Source organism: Haemaphysalis longicornis, unplaced genomic scaffold (genome assembly GCF_048455015.1).
Source record: "Haemaphysalis longicornis isolate Haplotype H1 unplaced genomic scaffold, Haemaphysalis longicornis Haplotype H1 scaffold_7, whole genome shotgun sequence".
NCBI lineage: Eukaryota > Metazoa > Arthropoda > Arachnida > Ixodida > Ixodidae > Haemaphysalis > Haemaphysalis longicornis.
In genome coordinates this window covers 29,959,327-29,977,481 of record NW_027526422.1, presented here as the reverse complement: position 1 = coordinate 29,977,481, position 18,155 = coordinate 29,959,327, and the positions used below count along the sequence as shown (strand labels likewise).

Sequence of the window (18,155 nt, the reverse complement as noted above, 5' to 3'; positions counted from 1 at the left end):
AAGGACGCAGAAATTTTGGTCTGTCTATCTGTCTGTCTGATTCAGCCACCCGACCAAAGTGAAACGAATGCTGGGAAATACTCTTATATACTCACAGCCAAATCTAAACGTCTAATTCCGGTGTCAGTGACCTGTGAACATCGTTGAACCAGAACAAGAAGTTACGCAAATATAAGGCAGCAAATCAATACGTAATTTGCAGTGTTCCTTTACTAAAAAATTATGGATGCTTGGTTTTTGCGATAGCAAGTGAAATACTACATCAACGCGAGAAAACAGTCGCCTGCTGTTGCCAGCGCTACCTCCTGGTGGCTTTTAAGAAATCAAACTGCAACAGCAAGGAAAGGTTCCACTAGATGGGATCCACGTTCCGCTTGGAACGCTCGTGGAGTAGGGCAACTAAGGCGGCAACGTGGTTCTATAAATGTTGTAGTAGGGTGCCTCAATTCACGCGCGTCTCCGCCGTACGGCAGCGCTGGCATCGAGACACCCGACTTGGAGCAATGAAACGCGGTAAATATAAATTGACTTGAGCAAACCTCTAGCGTGCTATCTTGGGAGAAACAAGACGGGAGATGAACAGCACGAGAGGTGAGCTGGAAAGAGAAGGGAGGCCTTTTCTTGGCTGGGAGGCCAGTCGACTATCGTCTTTCGGCGACATTTGCAACGAAAGGAGTAAATAGGCGGCCGCTTTTTTTTTTGTTTTTTTTTTTGCTGAGCAATGTTGAAGTGTATGAAGTGTGTTTCCAGAGTTTTGGCCCGGTTTCCAGAGTTTTGACCCAAATTTTCGGGTTTAAGTGGCCCAAGAAAGACTATCGTCTTCAAAGAAAAAAAAAACAAACAAACAAGAAAAACACCTTTGGGATCGCGAAACCCTTGTTGTGAGCTGTGAATTCGAATGCACCAATGACTGACTGAAAGCCGCCGAGTTTCCAATCGAGGGTTCTCTGCTCCGCGCAAAGCTCGGATCTCTGCGTTCTGAAATCGAACCGGTTTAACTACGCTCTATCGCGTGTCTGCGTATCAGGGTGTCGAACCGGAATTTTTTCGGGTTCGGTTCGGGTTCGGGTTCAAGCCTTTCGGGTTCGGTTCGGGTTCAGTTCCAGAGCATCATTCCGTTCCGGTTCGAACCGGTTTGAACCGGTTCAAACGGGTTCAAACGGGTTCGAAGAAAAAAAGCAGGCGTGTTTTTTCTGTTAAATTTTGTGCAACTTTTTCGTTTCCTTTTAAAGTCGGCATAAAAACAAAGTCATAATGAAGGTTTCTTTGTCCAAATATTTTGTCTTCGCCAAACTAAAGCGACCGTGCAACACTTTTTTCAACTTTTTTCTAAATCTTGAGTGCTTGCAGAAAGTAGTCAACCAACACTAGATTATGGGGTCGCAATGTGCCTCAGCCAAAAATTACTGCTCTCTCCTCGTCAGATAACATAGAATCTTGCTCAAAATATTTTTCTCTCCTTCCCGGTTTTCGCGTTCTTCGACCGCTGAATGACGTCATTACAGTGGTGTAGCGGCTGTTTGCCGGCTTTCCTTAAGTTGCAGAATAAAACGCATTTGATAACCACTTAAAAAAAGCCACAAAAGTGAAGCAGAAACGGAAGGTGTATCCGCAGCGACGAGCAAATCACGCACTGTTGCTCTGTGCTGGCAAGAGCTATAGTTTTCGCAGTGCTTCACGATGCCTCATCAAAGAAGTACCCACGCATGAAGAGGGAGGTCGCTGTCTTGAAGCAGATGGTGAGGGACCACTCCACGCACAAGGAGGCTGCGGCGACGGTACGACAGCGGCGGCGTCACCGGTCTCGACGCCGGAGATCTTCAAACAAGGCTGGCCATTCTCCATCGAACGCCTCTACGCAAGCGGGTCCGCCACTAGTTCAACTACTTACACCACCGCTACCCCCGAGGCCGCCGGCACCCCCACCGCCTCCGCCGCCTCCGGCCTCGCCGGATTCGCCGAGTTGTCGCAACGAGGTACAACAAACCTCGCCGGTTGACGCATGGCCCCCGCTGTCACCGAGTGTACCTCCTTCTGAGCCCCAACGCTCAGTACTGAAGACAGTCACGAGATCTTCCGCCCCGGCTTCGTCTTCAGATCGGCAAGTCGTCGCGGTCCTGAGGTCCCTCATGAATGCCATTCGCACATTGCTCACCAGTCTGAATACACCTTCTGCGTTGAGTGCACTTCAGATACTGGAGGCCCTGGATCCAGTACTTGCAAGTCTCGGATAAGCAAGGACCATGGCGAACACACGTTCTTCATTGAGTACGGATATCAAGGAGGCTTCCATTTTTCAGTGGAACGCCAGAGGACTAATGTCGCGGATTTCAGATCTTCGCCAGTTTGTCTTCCTGAAATCTATTCCTATACTTGTCATCTGCGAACCGAACATATCCAAACCTATTCGGATATCTGGCTATGAACTTTTTAAGTGCGAATGCACTTTATAAGCCTAAGGCGTTGCGCTGCTGAGCACAAGGTCACGGGTTCGATTCCCGGCCGCGGCGGCCGCTTTTCTGATGGAGGCGAAAAGCAAAAACGCCCGTGTGTACGAGATTTCGGCGCACGATAAAGATCCCCAGGTGGTCAAAATTAATCCGGAGCCCTCCACTACGGCGCGCCTCATCGCCTGCGTTGCGTCGGCGCGTAAACCCCCCAATCAATCACTTTATAAGCGACCCTGAATTCCGGTGACCGCCGTCCGTCCACATAGCAACAGCTGCGGGTGCGCGCGCTCCTCGTCTTCCTTGGCAACGGGGGGAGATGGGCGCGCGCTGCCTGGCCGCTGACATGGCACATACCCACGTGGGGGATTGGCCAGGAATCGGGCGTGAGAAGGGCTAATGCACCCGCTTAAAGGAGTACTGACACGAAATTTCAAAGCTGAGATCCGCTCTAGCAATCAAGTACAACAACAACACAAATAGGTGTCTGTGCATGGCACATACCCACGTGGGGGATTGGCCAGGAATCGGGCGTAAGAAGGGCTAATGCACCCGCTTAAAGGAGTACTGACACGAAATTTCAAAGCTGAGATCCGCTCTAGCAATCAAGTACAACGACAACACAAATAGGTGTCTGTGAATAAATGCATCTTTCTTTCTTTGTAGTTGTGTGTGTGTGTGTGATCTCTCTTTCGCGAACATTACCGAACCGCGCAAATTCAACTCCTGCATTCGCACTTTCACATTCTTCCCCTCGGGGAAATGCGGGGAAATTTTTTTATCAGCCACACTAGGGGAGCCCAGCAAAGTCGCAGTCTTCATCAGGCGTGAACTGTCCTACGTTCACCATTTTGTGCAACCTTACAGGGGTAATGAGTACGTCTGTCTTACCATCAGAAAGCGCCAGCTCACTTTCACTCTGGTGGGTGTATACCTACACCCGACATCTTGCTTTCAACGGAAGAGGCTGGATTTAAGCACAACAACGGGTCCGTGAGTAATTACCGGCGATTTCAATGCACACCACATGCTTTGGGGAAGCCCAAACACCAACAGGCGAGGTCGGAGCTTAGTAGCTTTTGCCTCAGACCATGGGCTGTGCCTACTAAACGACGGAAGCCCCACTTATTTACGTGGAACGAACTACGGCAGTTGTTTAGACTTGACGTTTGTGTCACGATGTTTATCGGCCCGTGCACAGTGGTTCCCAGACATAGAAACTCGTGGAAGCGACCACATTCCAACCTATTTAAAGATAAATGGATTACGAAATTCCTTCGATCCTAATGTTATTCGGGTAACCGATTGGTCGAAGTTCCAATCAAGGATGGACGAAATTTGCCGGAGCGATGAGCTTGAAAATCTAGAGTCCGCCATTGAAAGCACACTCCAAGCCTGCAAGCGTTCCGTCCGGCTGTCTCCAAAAGTGACCGAGTTTGACGTGGAGCTGGAACGCCTTCGTGCTGTTCGTCGCCGCGCCGAACGCAGATACCGGCGAGCGAAATGTCTCGACGATTTGTGAATTTGCAGACGAACGCAAAAGAAGATCCAGCGACGCATTGCCCAAGTGCAAGCACAACGTTGGAAATCTTTTTGTGACACGCTGGACCCTCGCAAGCCTTTGTCGATGATATGGAAAACTGTGCAAGGGCTAATGACTCCTGTACAGCAGAGCTCCCAATTGAAGGCCCTGGCTATTCACCAGAACCGCCGAGAGCTCGAAGTGGCCGAGGACTTCTGCGTGAGGATAGCCAGTGGAGCAGGCCCTTCTGGGCTACTGCTCGCCAGTGGCATCCCTGCATCGCGGGATTCAAGGATGGACGTTCCATTTAGCATGGAAGAACTGCAGGCGGCATTGGCTGCATGCAAGCGATCTTCGTCTCCTGGGCCTGATGGACTTACATATGCTGCTCTCCGTCACCTTGGCAGGGATGCCCGACAAGCCTTGATGGAATATTTCAACGACCTATGATGTGATGGTTCCGTTCCTCAAAAATGGAAGACCAGCCGCCTCGTTCCGCTCCTGAATCCCGGAAAATCTATGCTGGATCCAATGGCATACCGACCAATTGCGCTTGCAAGTTGCGTTGGAAAGCTGATGGAGCGAATCATTCTCGCTCGTCTGGAGTGGTTCCTGGAGCGTTACAATGTCTACCCTGATGCCATGGCTGGATTCCGTCGTGGACGCTCATCCATTGACTGCGTTATCGATTTGGTGACTTTTGTGCAGCAGCGGAAAAGTGCGAAGCGGATATGTGCTGCGTTGTTCCTCGACGTTAAAGAGGCCTACGATAACGTGGAGCACGATGCGATTCTTAAAGTACTGCAGGCTGTGGGGCTCGGTGGCCGGGTCTACCAGTGGATACGGAACTACCTAACAGAGAGGTCATTCTTTGTTATGACTGCAGATGGGCCGACATCAGCTCACTATACTCACCGTGGTGTTCCCCAAGGAGGCGTCCTGAGCCCTACACTGTTCAACCTTACACTAATTGGCTTGATTTCTCGCCTTCCAAGGAGGGTTCACGTGTCGATATACGCCGACGATATATGTGTTTGGGCAGATGGCGTGACTCGTCGGCATATGCGCGCCCGACTGCAAAATGCCGCAGACTTGACGACCTCATATCTACACGGACAAGGGTTGGAAATATCCAGCAGCAAATGCGCCGTGCTTCCGTTTACACGAAAGCCTATGTATGCATACCATTTGTATATTAATGGTGAAAGGGTGTCTTATGTGAGAAATCACAAGTTTCTCGGCATAGTTGTCGACAGAGGCCTTTCTTGGAGCGCTCATGTTAACGTTCTAAAGAAGAGGCTCTCTGTAGTGGTGCATGTGCTCAAACTCATCGGCGGCAAGACGTGGGGAACACCACTGAAGTCGATGTTACAGCTCTACAACGCGCTGTTCTTGGGCTGTCTGCGATACAGTGCCCCTGTCCTTTCTGGAGCGTGCCGCACGACTACTCGGCCACTTCAGGGTATACAAGCTCAGGCCCTGCGAACCTGTCTTGGCCTACCACGATGTACGTCCACAGCAGCGACCATTGCCCTGGCTCGAAATCACCCTTTGGCAACCTTTGTGGACGTTGAAATACTCAGGACACATATCAGGCACCTCGCCCGTCTACCTGATCATCACCTTGCGGAAATACCAGCGACCCGTCCCCGGGCGTCATTCGCAAGGGTAGTAGCTGCCCACAACACCAGCATTCCATCGAACTACACGCCGGCGATGAGACCGCTCGTTCCGCTGTGGTGTGTGATGCAGCCCCGAGTGTGCCTAGATATTCCAGGAGTGACTAAAAAACGTGATCTTCCAATTCCGGCCCTGCAACAGCTCGCTTTGAAGTACATGCACGAGACATACAGTTACCGAACCCATGTATACACTGATGGCTCGGTAACATCGTCGGGTTCTGCCGGAGCTGTTGTTATACCACAACTGTCACTGTGCAGCAAATTCAAGATAGCCAATCTTACAACATCCACGCCTACAGAACTTCCGGCCATCCGTAGCGCTCTTCACACCATCGAGCAAAGTTCGTGCCGCCGATGGGCTATCTTCTGTGATTCCAAGCCTGCACTTCAGTCACTCCAGTCAGCGCTGTGCCGAGGACCTCACGAACAGCTCCTGACAGAAATAAGAATGGTGTACGACCGTGCTGCCCGGGCGGGTCATGATGTCACCCTACAGTGGTTTCCGAGCCACTGCGGCATTGTCGGAAACGAAAGTGCGGACGCTGCCGCCCGGCTGGCGCATCAAACAGCGACAACTGTACTCATCCCATTGTCTAGGACGGACGCAGCTAGGACCCTCCGCATTCTTGCCCGGGAAACAGCTATCTCCCAATGGTGTCAAGAAGATTTCACATGTGCACGCATTGGTGCCCTTGACCCACACCTGCAACGTCCCCTTCCACTAGGCCTCCCACGGTCTGACGCAACTCTTCTTTGCCGTCTCTGGCTGGGGGTGCCATTCACAAATGCTTACTCGTACTTAATAGGAATGGCAGCAAGGGCGGAGTGCGAAACGTGCGGCACATCGGAGACGATACGCCACGTTTTATGCGAGTGCCCACGCTACTCGCCTGCAAGGAAGAAGCTGTTATCAGCACTGAGGAACTTAGACTCTCGGCGGCCATTTTCGGAGGAGAAGATTCTGTGCCACTGGCCTTCTCAGTCATCCGCTCAGAAGGCGACTAAGGAGCTATTACGTTTTCTACGGGTGACGAACTTGAACACTGGGCTATAGACTGAGAGCCTCCAGTGTCAATCACTGTCAGTGCCTCAGTGCTGGGCATACGTGTCTGGTCCAACTTTTCCTCTTTTTTTCCTCTCTCTTTTTTGCCCATTTCCCCTTTCCCACGTGCAGGATAGCAAACTAGGCTCTAGCCAGGTTAACTTTCCTGCCTTTCTTCTAGATTCTTCCTTCCTTCCTTCCAGATGCGAAGAAGAGTGAAAGCGTTTATCGAAAGTGTTGATTTATGTATTTACTGCTTTTTTATTTATTTATTTATTTATTTATTTATTTATTTATTTATTTATTTATTTTTTTTTATTTATTTATTTATTTACTTATTTATTTATTGTTGGGTTTAACGCGCCGACGCAACGCCGACGACGAGGCGCGCCAGAGTGGAGGGCTCCGGATTAATTTTGACCACCTGGGGATCTTTACGTGCGCCGAAATTTCGGACACACGGACGTTTTCGCTTTTCGCTTCCATCAGAAAAGCGGCCGCCGCGGCCGGGAATCTAAACCGCGTCTGTGTGCTCAGCAGCGCAACGCCTTAGCCACGGAGCCACCGCGGCGAGTTTATCTAAAGTGTTGAAGAGCTCCTTTAACTGTACCTGCAAAATGTTTTCTATGGTAGTGTGACGAGTATGTGGCGGCGGCTGCCAAGCGTGGCAGGTGGCATTTAGAGAAATTTCCTTCTGCTCATCTTTTATCTCCTAACAAAGCTGTTAGAAAGAAACAATGGCTATAAAGACTCATTGAACGGCGTGTATAGGACGGCATTGGATAGGGAACCATCGGAGATAGGAACTTGCTAATGGACCTTGAACGACCGGTGACAGCGATTGGGCTCTAGGAAATATGATAGCCAAAGAGAGAGAGAGAGAGAGAGAGAGAGAGAGAGAGAGAGAGAGAGAGAGAGAGAGAGAGAGAGAGAGAGAGAGAGAGAGAGAGAGAGAGAGAGAGAATGAAGTTTAATTCAATGGAGGCAAAGTTTCAGAGAGGCGTCCTCATTCGAGGGGGCCGAATCGACAGCCGTTTCCATCAAGAGCAACTGATCTTCCAGGCCGGAGCTGGCCATGGCTGTCTCCCAAATCTCTATGGAAACGTGGAGGTTGGATGGATCTACGGCACACTTGTCGCAGCCGCCTACTATGTGTATGAGGTTCCCAGGATCCCCACAGAAGCAACAAAATGGAGAGTCTTGTGTCCCGTCAAAGAGGTGAAGTCTGGTGTTGTGTGGGAAGGTGTATGCCCACAGGGTGCGGAGTAATCTTTCCTGGTTAATCGGTAGCAATTTGTGCGGGGAAGAATACGTTCTATGAAAGAGGCCATAGTGCCGAGTAACTTCCTGATCTGTGACTGCAGGATGCATGCACTCGGGCCGGGCTTCATCAGCGCTGACTAAGCGAGTCAAATCTCGACCCACGAGGTTGTTGATCTTGTTTGCCGGGGATGCCAGTATGAGCTGGTCTCGTGACTGGTCTCGTATGTGGTCTCTGATTGATCATCGGAAGTGTTGTAACATGCAATCGCCCGTTGGCAAAGTTGGGCCCCACCTACTAAAAGTCTGTTATGAGAGTTTTGGCGCCGCTTTGGCTAAGCGCACGTGCTATCGCCGCTTCCTCAGCTTAGAGGGGGCTGTGTTCGGGGGTTGAGATGCTACACCTGTGGTAGGCTGCAGAACGGTAACACAAAGAAAGAGAAGGTATTGAAGAATGCTATCGGGCGTCTCTTGCATCAAACCAGTTGATCGCTCCCCCCTTTTTTTCTTGCAGTTTAGTTTTTTACAACTGTCTCCCCCCATATATACACACGTTTTGAAAACCCTTTGATGAATATAAAATATGCATTAGGCAATTAGTTTTTAACTTTAGTGCGAGATGTCAATTTTAATATAGCAACAACATAATAGCGCAATACGGGCATAAAGAAAGACCTTTTATAGCATTCAGGCGGTCGTCACATAACTTTGCGGCTACTTTGTGCGTGACAAAATTTTCTGAATGGTCGAGAAGGAGAACGCTGCAAAATTTCCATATGCCAAGGGCCCCAAAGATATCATGTTTGGTCAGTGGCGGTCCCAAGGGGGGGGCGAAGGGGGCGGTCGCCCCCCCCAAAGAGGTCCTCAGTTTCTTATTTTTAGTTTTTTTTAAGCATTCCACTTGCGCGAAGTTAAATCCCAGCTGGTTGCACCGCATACGCGCACACGCCTCCATGGTTATCACCAATCACCACTTCAGCAGAATTGGCGCAAGGAGGGGAGCGATTCTTTATTCGCCTCGCCCCCCCCCCCAAAAAAAAAAATCGCCCCCCCCAAAACCGATCTCTGGGACCGCTACTGTGTTTGGTCCGACCGCCAAATCCGCCTTAACTGACCCGCTAATTCCTTTAATCCAAATTAATCAACACACCAGTCCCACTAATTCATATTAGCTCATTCACTCACCTAACCAATTCACCCCAGTCTACCCGCTAACCCGCACTAATCGACTTCAATCCATCCGCCTCTTAAGTTTAAGGTTGAGCAGATTCAAGATAACATCAAAATGCTATCACATATACTTTAAAAGTGGAAATTAGGATTCCCAATTTTTTATATCTCATGTTCTCTTAGAGCAGTAACCAAAAGACACAACGGCACTCTATACAAGAAAAAGTGACGTTAATTTTGAGAACTGCGAGTGTTCGTGTCTCAGTGCTGTTTGTATATAACTTCCCAATAAGTGGAAGATATGGATTTATTGTTGATGGTATCCCTGAAGGCCTTCACAAGCGGACAGGGATGCATGCGAATTAACAACACATTGAAAACTTTACACGATTTTAAACATCATGTAGATAGAAACCATGAAGAATATTCCATGATATGTTGCCTCGTAATATGCGTTATAACTTAAGTTATGCTAAATGTAAAAGTTAATTGGGAGGGATGGGCACTACTTAACGCAAACTGATAGCATATACGGACAACTTTACATTAAATTGAGGGCAATAATTAGAAAAGAACATGATGGGCCTTGGGAACTGCAGACTACGCAAAATATTTCATGGTTCTGTCTGGTGAGTGGCAAAATATCTTCAGACGCAAGGTAGGGTACCGAAATGGAAAACTAGAAATCGCATTTTTGAGGTCCCGGAACCGGTTCGGAACGGTTCCTTCGATTCGTTCCGGTTCGGGTTCAGTTCCAAAATGGCGGAAAAAATACGGTTCCGGTTCAGTTCCGGTTCCGGGCAAAAATTCGGGTTCGGTTCCGGTTTTCGGTTCGGTTCCGGTTCCGGTTCGACACCCTGCTGCGTATGCCCGCGCGGTGCTTTTTGTTTTATTCCGTGGCACGTGCTATGGAACACGCCGCGGCCAATGGGAGCGCCTTTTGTTTTTTAATAAGGGCGGGCTATGGAACGAGTCACAGTCGATGGTGGTTTAGAAGCAACTACTCACGCCAGACAACGCGCGGACGCCGTCTTCCTCGCTGAGCGGATCTCATTATAAAAATAGCCGTCTTTGACGACAAACGGTGAAGATCGGCTGTTTTCGCACAATCGGTCTCAGTAACTTGCTCTTTCTGAACGTGGGAAGACCAGGCCTTCAACATAAATGGATTTAAATGCACTTCCCAAGTAGAACGACGACACGTATTTCTCCATAAGCGCCTTCAAACCTGTTCCAGTGACGAAGGCGCAGAAAGACGACTGGGTGCCGGCGGCGTACGTCTATGATCACAATTAAGCAGAGGCATCAACGCAGCTCTGGTGGCCAAATACATCGCGTGCGGCTAAACCCAAAGTCAAATTGGACAATTTCTGTCGGTGGGTACAGTACGGTACGCTCTCGGCGGTTGTACTCCGCGTAACGTCTATATCGTGCAGAGAAACATGCCAATAATTTTGCGCGTCAAAGCCAACGAAACGGCAATGACTATCACCCCATTACGACGCTGCGTTTCGCGTCATTATCCCGTTGATTTGAATGGCCCTACGCTTGAGTGGACGCATTGGTTTAAACCACTAACATGATCTACAAAGAATGCTACTCACTAAATGGCAATTTCCACTAAAACGTGTTGCCCGCAACTTTTTTATTCGAAGGATTTACTGGGAGGGGAAGGTCAGTAACTCGATGGGGGACGAAATAAAAAAAGTAAGGCGCAGAATGGGCTCTGGCAGCGCAGTACAAAAGCGTTTGGAGGTCAATGGCAGACGTCTTCTTCCTGCAGCGGACTTAAATAGGCTGTGATGAGGATGTGATGCTGACGACGATGACGTCGACGACGAATGATAATGATGACTCTGATCCGCAAGTTGCACCTTATCGCGTAGATTTTTTTATCAAGCACGTACTAAAGGATGCGCAATGATACCATTGCACTACAGTCGGCATAATTGCATTCTCACTGCAGGAGAAGAAATCTACGTACTCGGAGGTCAGCTGGCGGATGACGCCGCCACGGCCGTCAACGCCGCCTACCGCTACAACCCGGTGACCGACCGCTGGACTTCGCTGCCGCCGCTGCCCGTGCGACTCAGCCAGGCCTGCGCCCTCACCGTGCGACAGCACACGTTACTGGGGCGCTGATCCCTGCTCGTAGCTCGCCCATCGGACGCGTGCAATATTGAATATTGTGAACAAATTTTGTAATCAAATTTGCACTAAAATTTTATCAATGCGAACTCTCGGGCTATTGGACTGCCATTTCGGGGTTTCTGCTGCAAGCAACTCCCGTAAAGCTAGCCAGCAGGTCTTCAGACATGGAAGTTGCCGGGACGGTCCTTCGCATGTCCTTCTGTTCACAGCTAAGAGCCACTAGAAGACGAATCGGAGCCATCCTGCGACGCGATCTTGGAGCCAAAAGAAGCCTTGCTGAAGCACGTGATTTTTACAGGCGAAGCGTATCTTGGTATACATAGAGCCCCGGCAGATTTTCGGGTGCCGCTCTTTGGCGTCGCACCTTTGTTCCTAAGCCGTTTCCAGCGACCGTTTCAAAAGCCATTCTGCCATTACAAGCACTGTGAGCCCGAAGTATATATAGGCCAAAGAAGTGTCCCAGTGTATTTATTATGTGCCAGTGTACTTAGTGTTGAAACACGATTTTTAAATGCAAAGCGTATCTTAGTATATATAGCCCCGGCAGATATTCGGGTTCCGCTCTTTAACGTCACCCTTTTGTTCCTAAGCCGTTTCCAGCGACCATTTCAAAAAAGCCATTCTGCCATTACAAATACTGTGAGCCCGAAGTATATATAGGCCAAACAAAGAAGTGTTCCAGTGTGCTTGAAATGACTTTATTTCCATAAAAGAAGTACTATTTATGGAGGATATTTAGGGGGGAAAGTTGCGGGTAGGTAACTTGACTAGCCCTAAAAATCCGTGTTGACAGGAAGCAGCGGAGCAAGAGCACTGAACCAGAAATAAAAAAAAAAAATGCGGTTGTTTCCTCTTCCATGGGAACCGGTAAAACACGAAAGTAAAATGTACCTTCATAGGAGCAGTTGATTAATGTTTATTGCGCATCGATATGAACTTGCACATCGCTATTTATATTTCATCGGTATGGCACCGTTATACGCGTCAACGTTAGACACTGGATTGCATTCGCCGGAGCATTGCGTAAATCCGGCTAAAACCACAGGCGCTCGCAAACCGTCCTTGCGAACGAAACCAAATGGGTTGTCAGCGAATCGTTTGGGGAACACACGGTCCGCTGCAGCGAAAGGAGCAGCACATCGTCTCACTAGCACGACATCCGCAAGTCGGCTTCTCCGCAGCTTAGGCTGCGCGTCCCCCGTACCCCGTACACGTAGGCACCGGCATCGAGGCGCCAACTGTCGGCGCTCATTAGCGTCATGATGCAGTACTTCGCTTCGCCTCTCCTATATGGCAGCGCCATCTTAAAGGAAAGATAAGTCGCGTTCGTCGTCTTATTCACGTCTGCTGATAGCGCAGCAGGGAGCTCGTTTCGTACCTCCCGTTGCAGCGATAGAGTTCGTGGCTCGAATCCCGGCGCAGCCGCGTCAATCGAAATTTTTCTGGTGATGTCATTTCCGTGACAGATATGACGTCAGTTAGATCTTGGTGGACCCCGGCATAAAACGAGTTAAAAAGAGAAAGTGGAGAGAATACAAAAAAGAAAACGAAGTACAACTTACAAAAAACAAACTACATCTTACAATCGCAATATGTCAAGTATAAATACAGTGGATTACAAGGCGTAATATCAACAAAAAACACAGAAATATTGCACAATGTTAGTTCTCACAAGTAGGAAAAGTGGCGATAAAATTCTGTTGAGAACATAGTGCTCAGGTGTACGATTGCAGTAGTGCACAACGTTAGGCTTCAAGTTCGCCAACGAACTAAGAAAACGACTCCCAGATCTTTGTTCTTTTCGATAACTAGTTGCCAGCCGGTAATTTCGCAGGTCATGAATTTTCAAGAGCTGACTCATTGGGAAAAACGGTTCAGTATGAGCATAGAACGGTAGTTAAAAAAGAGCGCGAATGAGCTTTTTTTCTGCAAGAGATTGATTCGGTTGAGATTGGTGACAGGAGTACTTAGTACCCCACACCAGGCTACAGTAGTTTAGGTGACTAGTGAACAGAGCATTGTAAATTAGTAGTTTAATGCGACACGGTTTATGAGACAGGGCATAAATAATGCCAATGATTCTCGAAAGGTTACTTACAAGGAAGTCGAGATGATTAGACCAAGACATGTTTACCAAAGAATATGCCTAGTGTTTTCACTGAACCTAAAGGTTCAATGGTTTGGCAACCAATTTTAACATCGCTTTGCAGAAAACATTTCTTGTTTATGGGATAAAACAGTGTCGCCTTTGTTTTTTTAGCGTTAATGGTTAGACTGTTTGCTTCGGACCACTTCTGCAATTTTGCAAGTGCAGTGCGTCATTCCCGCTGGGTATGCGTCATTAGTGACCATGATCATCATCGTTTAGACCCCTGTCAGTAAAGTTATCATCCCCGCTAAGGGCAGCCATGGCCCAGGTCTGCCTTGCGTCGTTCTTCCGTAACATGCAGTATTAGCAAGGGACACTGATTTGTCAGCGTTATCAGAAGAAAATACCAGAGTGGTATCATCAGCGTAAATAATGAACTTAGTGTGTGAGTCAATATCAACAGGGTCGTTTACATATATGCAAAAAAGGGGACCTAATACGCTACCCTGAGGAACACCTGCAGCTCTATTCTACGTGGTTCAGAAAATTCTCTATTTATTTCGACGACCTGGATTTTATTTTTCAGATACGATTTCAAGAGGCCATGGGCAACGCCACGGATACCATACTGTCTGTATAGGCAGCTTTATGCAGCCTGTCAACCCACTGCAACAAGGGGGGAGGGGTGTAGGGGGGGGGATGCAACAATGGCCCTTTATGTGCTAATTTAATGAGAGATGAGTAACATAAAAAAGTCATCTGGTTCCATGAGGCCAACACACAAGTTTAGATCGCTAAAAAAAAAAAAACTGCCTGGATCCAGTCCCAGTGATGTCAACATTAATGCAAACTAGATACATGAAAACAAATGGAGCAATCGCCACTCACCGCCACCGGTGGCTTTCTCGCCAGGTGCTTATGGCTTCGCGGGCAGGGACTTCCTTGTGGGATTCGTGGCCGTCGACCAAAGCCACTGCCAAGAAACAAGACTGTGCGATTTGCAGGGGGGCTTTCATGGTGCGGTTTTATTGTACAACCTGGATACTAACGTACGGGTGATATACTGATAACTTAGTATTACTCCTATTACACCACTGCTGGCGTCGGGTAGCCCTAATTATGAAAGCTTTCGATATTTCTTACTTTTTCTTAAGGTTAAAAAAAAAAAAAAACCGTCTTTCGGTGCGGCAGTTGATCTCAGTAAGCTACCACATGCTAGTTCACTCAAATTAAATGAACTTGAATTTTGTCTCGGTCGTCCCCTTAATCAGCACGTATACTTTTCTTTTGAAAGAGGCGATTTATCTACAGCTGACGCCAAGTGACCATGGTGTGTCGAAAGGCATACACGGCGCTCGAATTTCGCGCCACTAGCCATTACGTCATGTCTGGCTGGTGGGGTCAGGAACTAGTTCTCAAGATTGTTTTAAAGTACGAAAAGGGACACTTATACGGTCCCTTTACCGAAGACCGTGAAGGGGCATACTAAATGAAGCCCAGTGTGGTATGCACCTTGACAAAGCCATAGGACAAAGCCCGCGCGGGAGAATAAACAGTTGTAAGTGGTTCGGAGCATCGCCGGCGAGCAGTGGTGGCGCGCCAGTTTCACAATCGCCAGCAGCGCGAGCGCCGTGTGGCGGGCTGCCTGCGCGCCTTTCCGCAAAGGCGGGTCTGCGTTGTCGTCGAGCGTTCGTTATTCTCTCGTCAGAGCTTTCCTTGCTGCGATGGAGGAGAGGTCGATAACCGAGTACCTAAGTTCCTATTCGAGTGTGGACAGCCCCGAGAGTCCGGACGACGGGGTGCAGCACCGAAATGGTCACCACGGAGAGCGCACCATCGACCCGGAGGACGTAGAAGGGGAAGTTTTCGACTGGGTCCTCACCCACCTGGAGCCCAGGTAAATTGAAGCGGCAGCCCCCGACTACGCCGCCGTTGCTGCCGCGGAAACGCCGGTGACCCACAACATGGGCGTCTTGCAGCTGTCAAATCGCTCGGCGGCCCAACGCGCATTTTTCTTCGGTTTCGAGTGCGCTCTTTCCATGCCGCCACTGGGGCGGTTTGATTTGGGAATGCGCCGCGGCCTGTGCGATAAAGGCGGGAGCGTGATTAGCGCTTGAATTCCCCTCTAGGACGCCGTCGAAGGCGCCGCCTGTAAACAAGGGAAATCTTCGCTGTGAACGACCTCGTGTCTTGAGGCTGGGAGTGTCTGTTAGTCACACTGCGTTGTTTTTGTCTGCGTTAGATTTACGAAGGCCTTTCTTCCCCGTATTTTTCGCTTTTGCCGGGCGGCCAAGCGCGACTAAATTCCACGAACTGCTTTCATTATTTGTCGCAAATACCCTGGGTTCTGTTCACTTTTATTCTCCCTGCATGATGTGCAGCAGCGGCTTCGCGGTGCGTGGCGAACTTTTTGGCTGTTTTTGAGTAATCCATCCAGCAATGCTCCGTTAGCCCATAATGGAAGGTCCCGATTCCAACCGGTCCGAATTATCACTGCCCGCCTCTGAGCTATTACGGCTACTGCCATTCAGCAATTGCAATTAACTATTCGATATCCGCTCGCTTGCATGCTCATTCAAGGTGTCCAAGCTTTGATAAGCTACCGGCCACGCCTTGTCGTCTTACCAAAAAAAGAAAACAGTGGAGACTGCTGTCGGACTGAATTTTCGAGTTTGTGTTTGCCATTTGCGGATGCGCCCGACTGCTTCGGCGTAAACTTTTTTCTCGCCTATCGCGGAGGACCTTTTCCTGGCAGTTTTTGTCTCGAACTTGAAAACCTCGCGCCGCTCGTGTAAGTATTCAGTGAGGCGTCGCTTACGAGATAAGCTTTCCTGGCGCCTTCTTATTGCTCCTCCGCTTTTCTTCAGGTGTTGCGCTTTATCCCCGCTGCTGTGCGCAAGCCGCTTCTCTTGCTGCTGCTTGCCAATCTCGCTGCGACCGGTCGTTATCCTCTCCGGTTCGTAGTTTTATTTTGCTCCTTGGAGGTGCCGGCCTGTCAGTGAGGGAGTGGTGGCGGCTCGGCCGGCCGGCTAGTCGCTGGCCGCTGTACAGCTTCCCGGTTCGAGTAGACACGTCTCTCCGGTCAGCTAGCTAGCAGTGCACCAAACCGGACGGCCACTCTACCCGCTCCGTACCTTTTGACAGTGCCAATCTCCGCAAGGCCTAGCCGGCCACGCAACCTCTCATCAATGTTGCCCGCTTCCTCGCCTTTGTATATTTTTACCTGGTCCCCCTTTGATGCGTTCACGCGCTGAATTCGTGCTTCTCCTGCCTCTTTCCTCGCTACACTGACTGCCTCGGCCTGGCGCGGTTTGCTTGCTTGCTTGCATCACTTCCCTTTTCTTTCCTTTTTTTTTTCAAGAGGCGGCTTTTTCAAGTTTTTTCCCCCTTTTGGCTAGAAGGCGGTGTTTGCCACCATTGTAGGCCGGCTCTCAACATTGTTGCACGTCTTTCCACCGATCAACTGGCTGGCAGCGTAATGACGTTGGGGCCGCGGCTTCTCTATTTTTCTGCAGCCTCTCGATTGGCCGGCAATCTCGGCGCTTATAAATCTCGTACTCTATAAAGCGGCGCCGTACGCGCATCCGTGCTGGGCCCAAGCGTAGACGCGTGCGCGTCGTGTTTTTTTGTTCATTTGTTTTAGTTTTTTCAGTTATGCGCGCTTGATTCTTCATCTTCTCCTCCTCCTCCTCCTCCTCCTCGTCGTCGTCTCCTCCCTTCCTTCGCCTTGGAGGAATTTCGCTGAGAATACGCTCTCCTCGTGACGCTGGATGGAGCGTGCGTTGGCGGCCTGTGGGGAGAGAGGTTGCGGCGCTGGGGAGGCAGGTTTTTTATAGCTTCGCTGTCCCCGCCGGCGTTCCTGCGACTCTACGGTCTCCTGAGAGGCGGCGGCGGGCGCTGCTGCATTCAGCTCGCGCATCGCGTCCTTCCGCGCAGACGGTCTGTGTCGCCACTCGCGTGTTATGTAATCTACAGGAAGGCCCTGCTTTTCAGTATCTTTCAGCGACCAGTTTGCGCTGCGGATGTCGTAGAACGGGTAACAATACTAAATTTGCAAATTCAGGATCTGTCCTAGAACGAATTTGAAACCTTATTTCTGTGGCAACCGCGTTTGGATAGCCACGAAAATTGGTTGGGGTCATTGTTTCTTCGCTGAATGTTGGTGCCAGAAATGCCATTTTCAGCTGTGATTAAAACATGTACGACTTCCCTAAGCTGGCTCGAAAATGTACGCGCGCACCGTTGCAAGCAAATGAAACCAACGTTTGTTTGGAGACGAGCGATTTGCCACGCATTTAAATCGCTATTTCATTTGCTGTAGATGAAATTGTGTGTATAATGGAGTACGGACTATTACTGCATGTCGTGCACGTTGTAGATACGAATCCAAACAGGTTTCATAATTGCATTGCCAGTGTATTTCGTGCTTGATTTTCATTTAAAATCCGTTAGAAATAACCTTTCGACCGCACATTTCTGAGCAGTTGACCACTCAGATTACAAACATGACTGAGTGCACCGATGACTCGGCTACCCTTTTCCCGGACCGGTGTGCGCTGCTCAGAAGATAAATTAATCCGGGGCGGAATTTTGAGTTTCGTTCGTTACTAAGTGTGCTTCAAGCGAAGGAAGACGACTCCGAACGGACGCAAAAGCATTGGTCTATATCCGTGTCAGACGTGCGGTGACCGAAACTACGTCACAACCATAAACGGACGTTTTTGGAACCGGCACAACTCAGAATCCCAGACCATGAAGGGGAATTTCGCCAGGGGAATTTTGCCATATTCTC

At 49.4% G+C, this 18,155-nt stretch overlaps 2 protein-coding genes across 2 annotated transcripts in view; both read left to right on the top strand.

Moving 5' to 3' along the window:
- LOC144147389 (uncharacterized) overlaps window positions 1–11,351 on the top strand; it is a 35,457-nt gene extending 24,106 nt beyond the window's left edge. The window contains exon 8 of the mRNA XM_077679513.1: window positions 11,090–11,351. Coding sequence (XP_077535639.1) covers window positions 11,090–11,265 — 176 coding nt within the window. The 3' untranslated portion in view covers window positions 11,266–11,351. The remainder of the gene's footprint in view (window positions 1–11,089) is intronic.
- Window positions 11,352–15,007: 3,656 nt separating this feature from the next.
- LOC144145023 (uncharacterized) overlaps window positions 15,008–18,155 on the top strand; it is a 102,332-nt gene continuing 99,184 nt past the window's right edge. Inside the window, exon 1 of the mRNA XM_077676526.1 lies at window positions 15,008–15,260. Within this exon, the coding sequence (XP_077532652.1) occupies window positions 15,088–15,260 (173 nt within the window). The 5' untranslated portion in view covers window positions 15,008–15,087. The remainder of the gene's footprint in view (window positions 15,261–18,155) is intronic.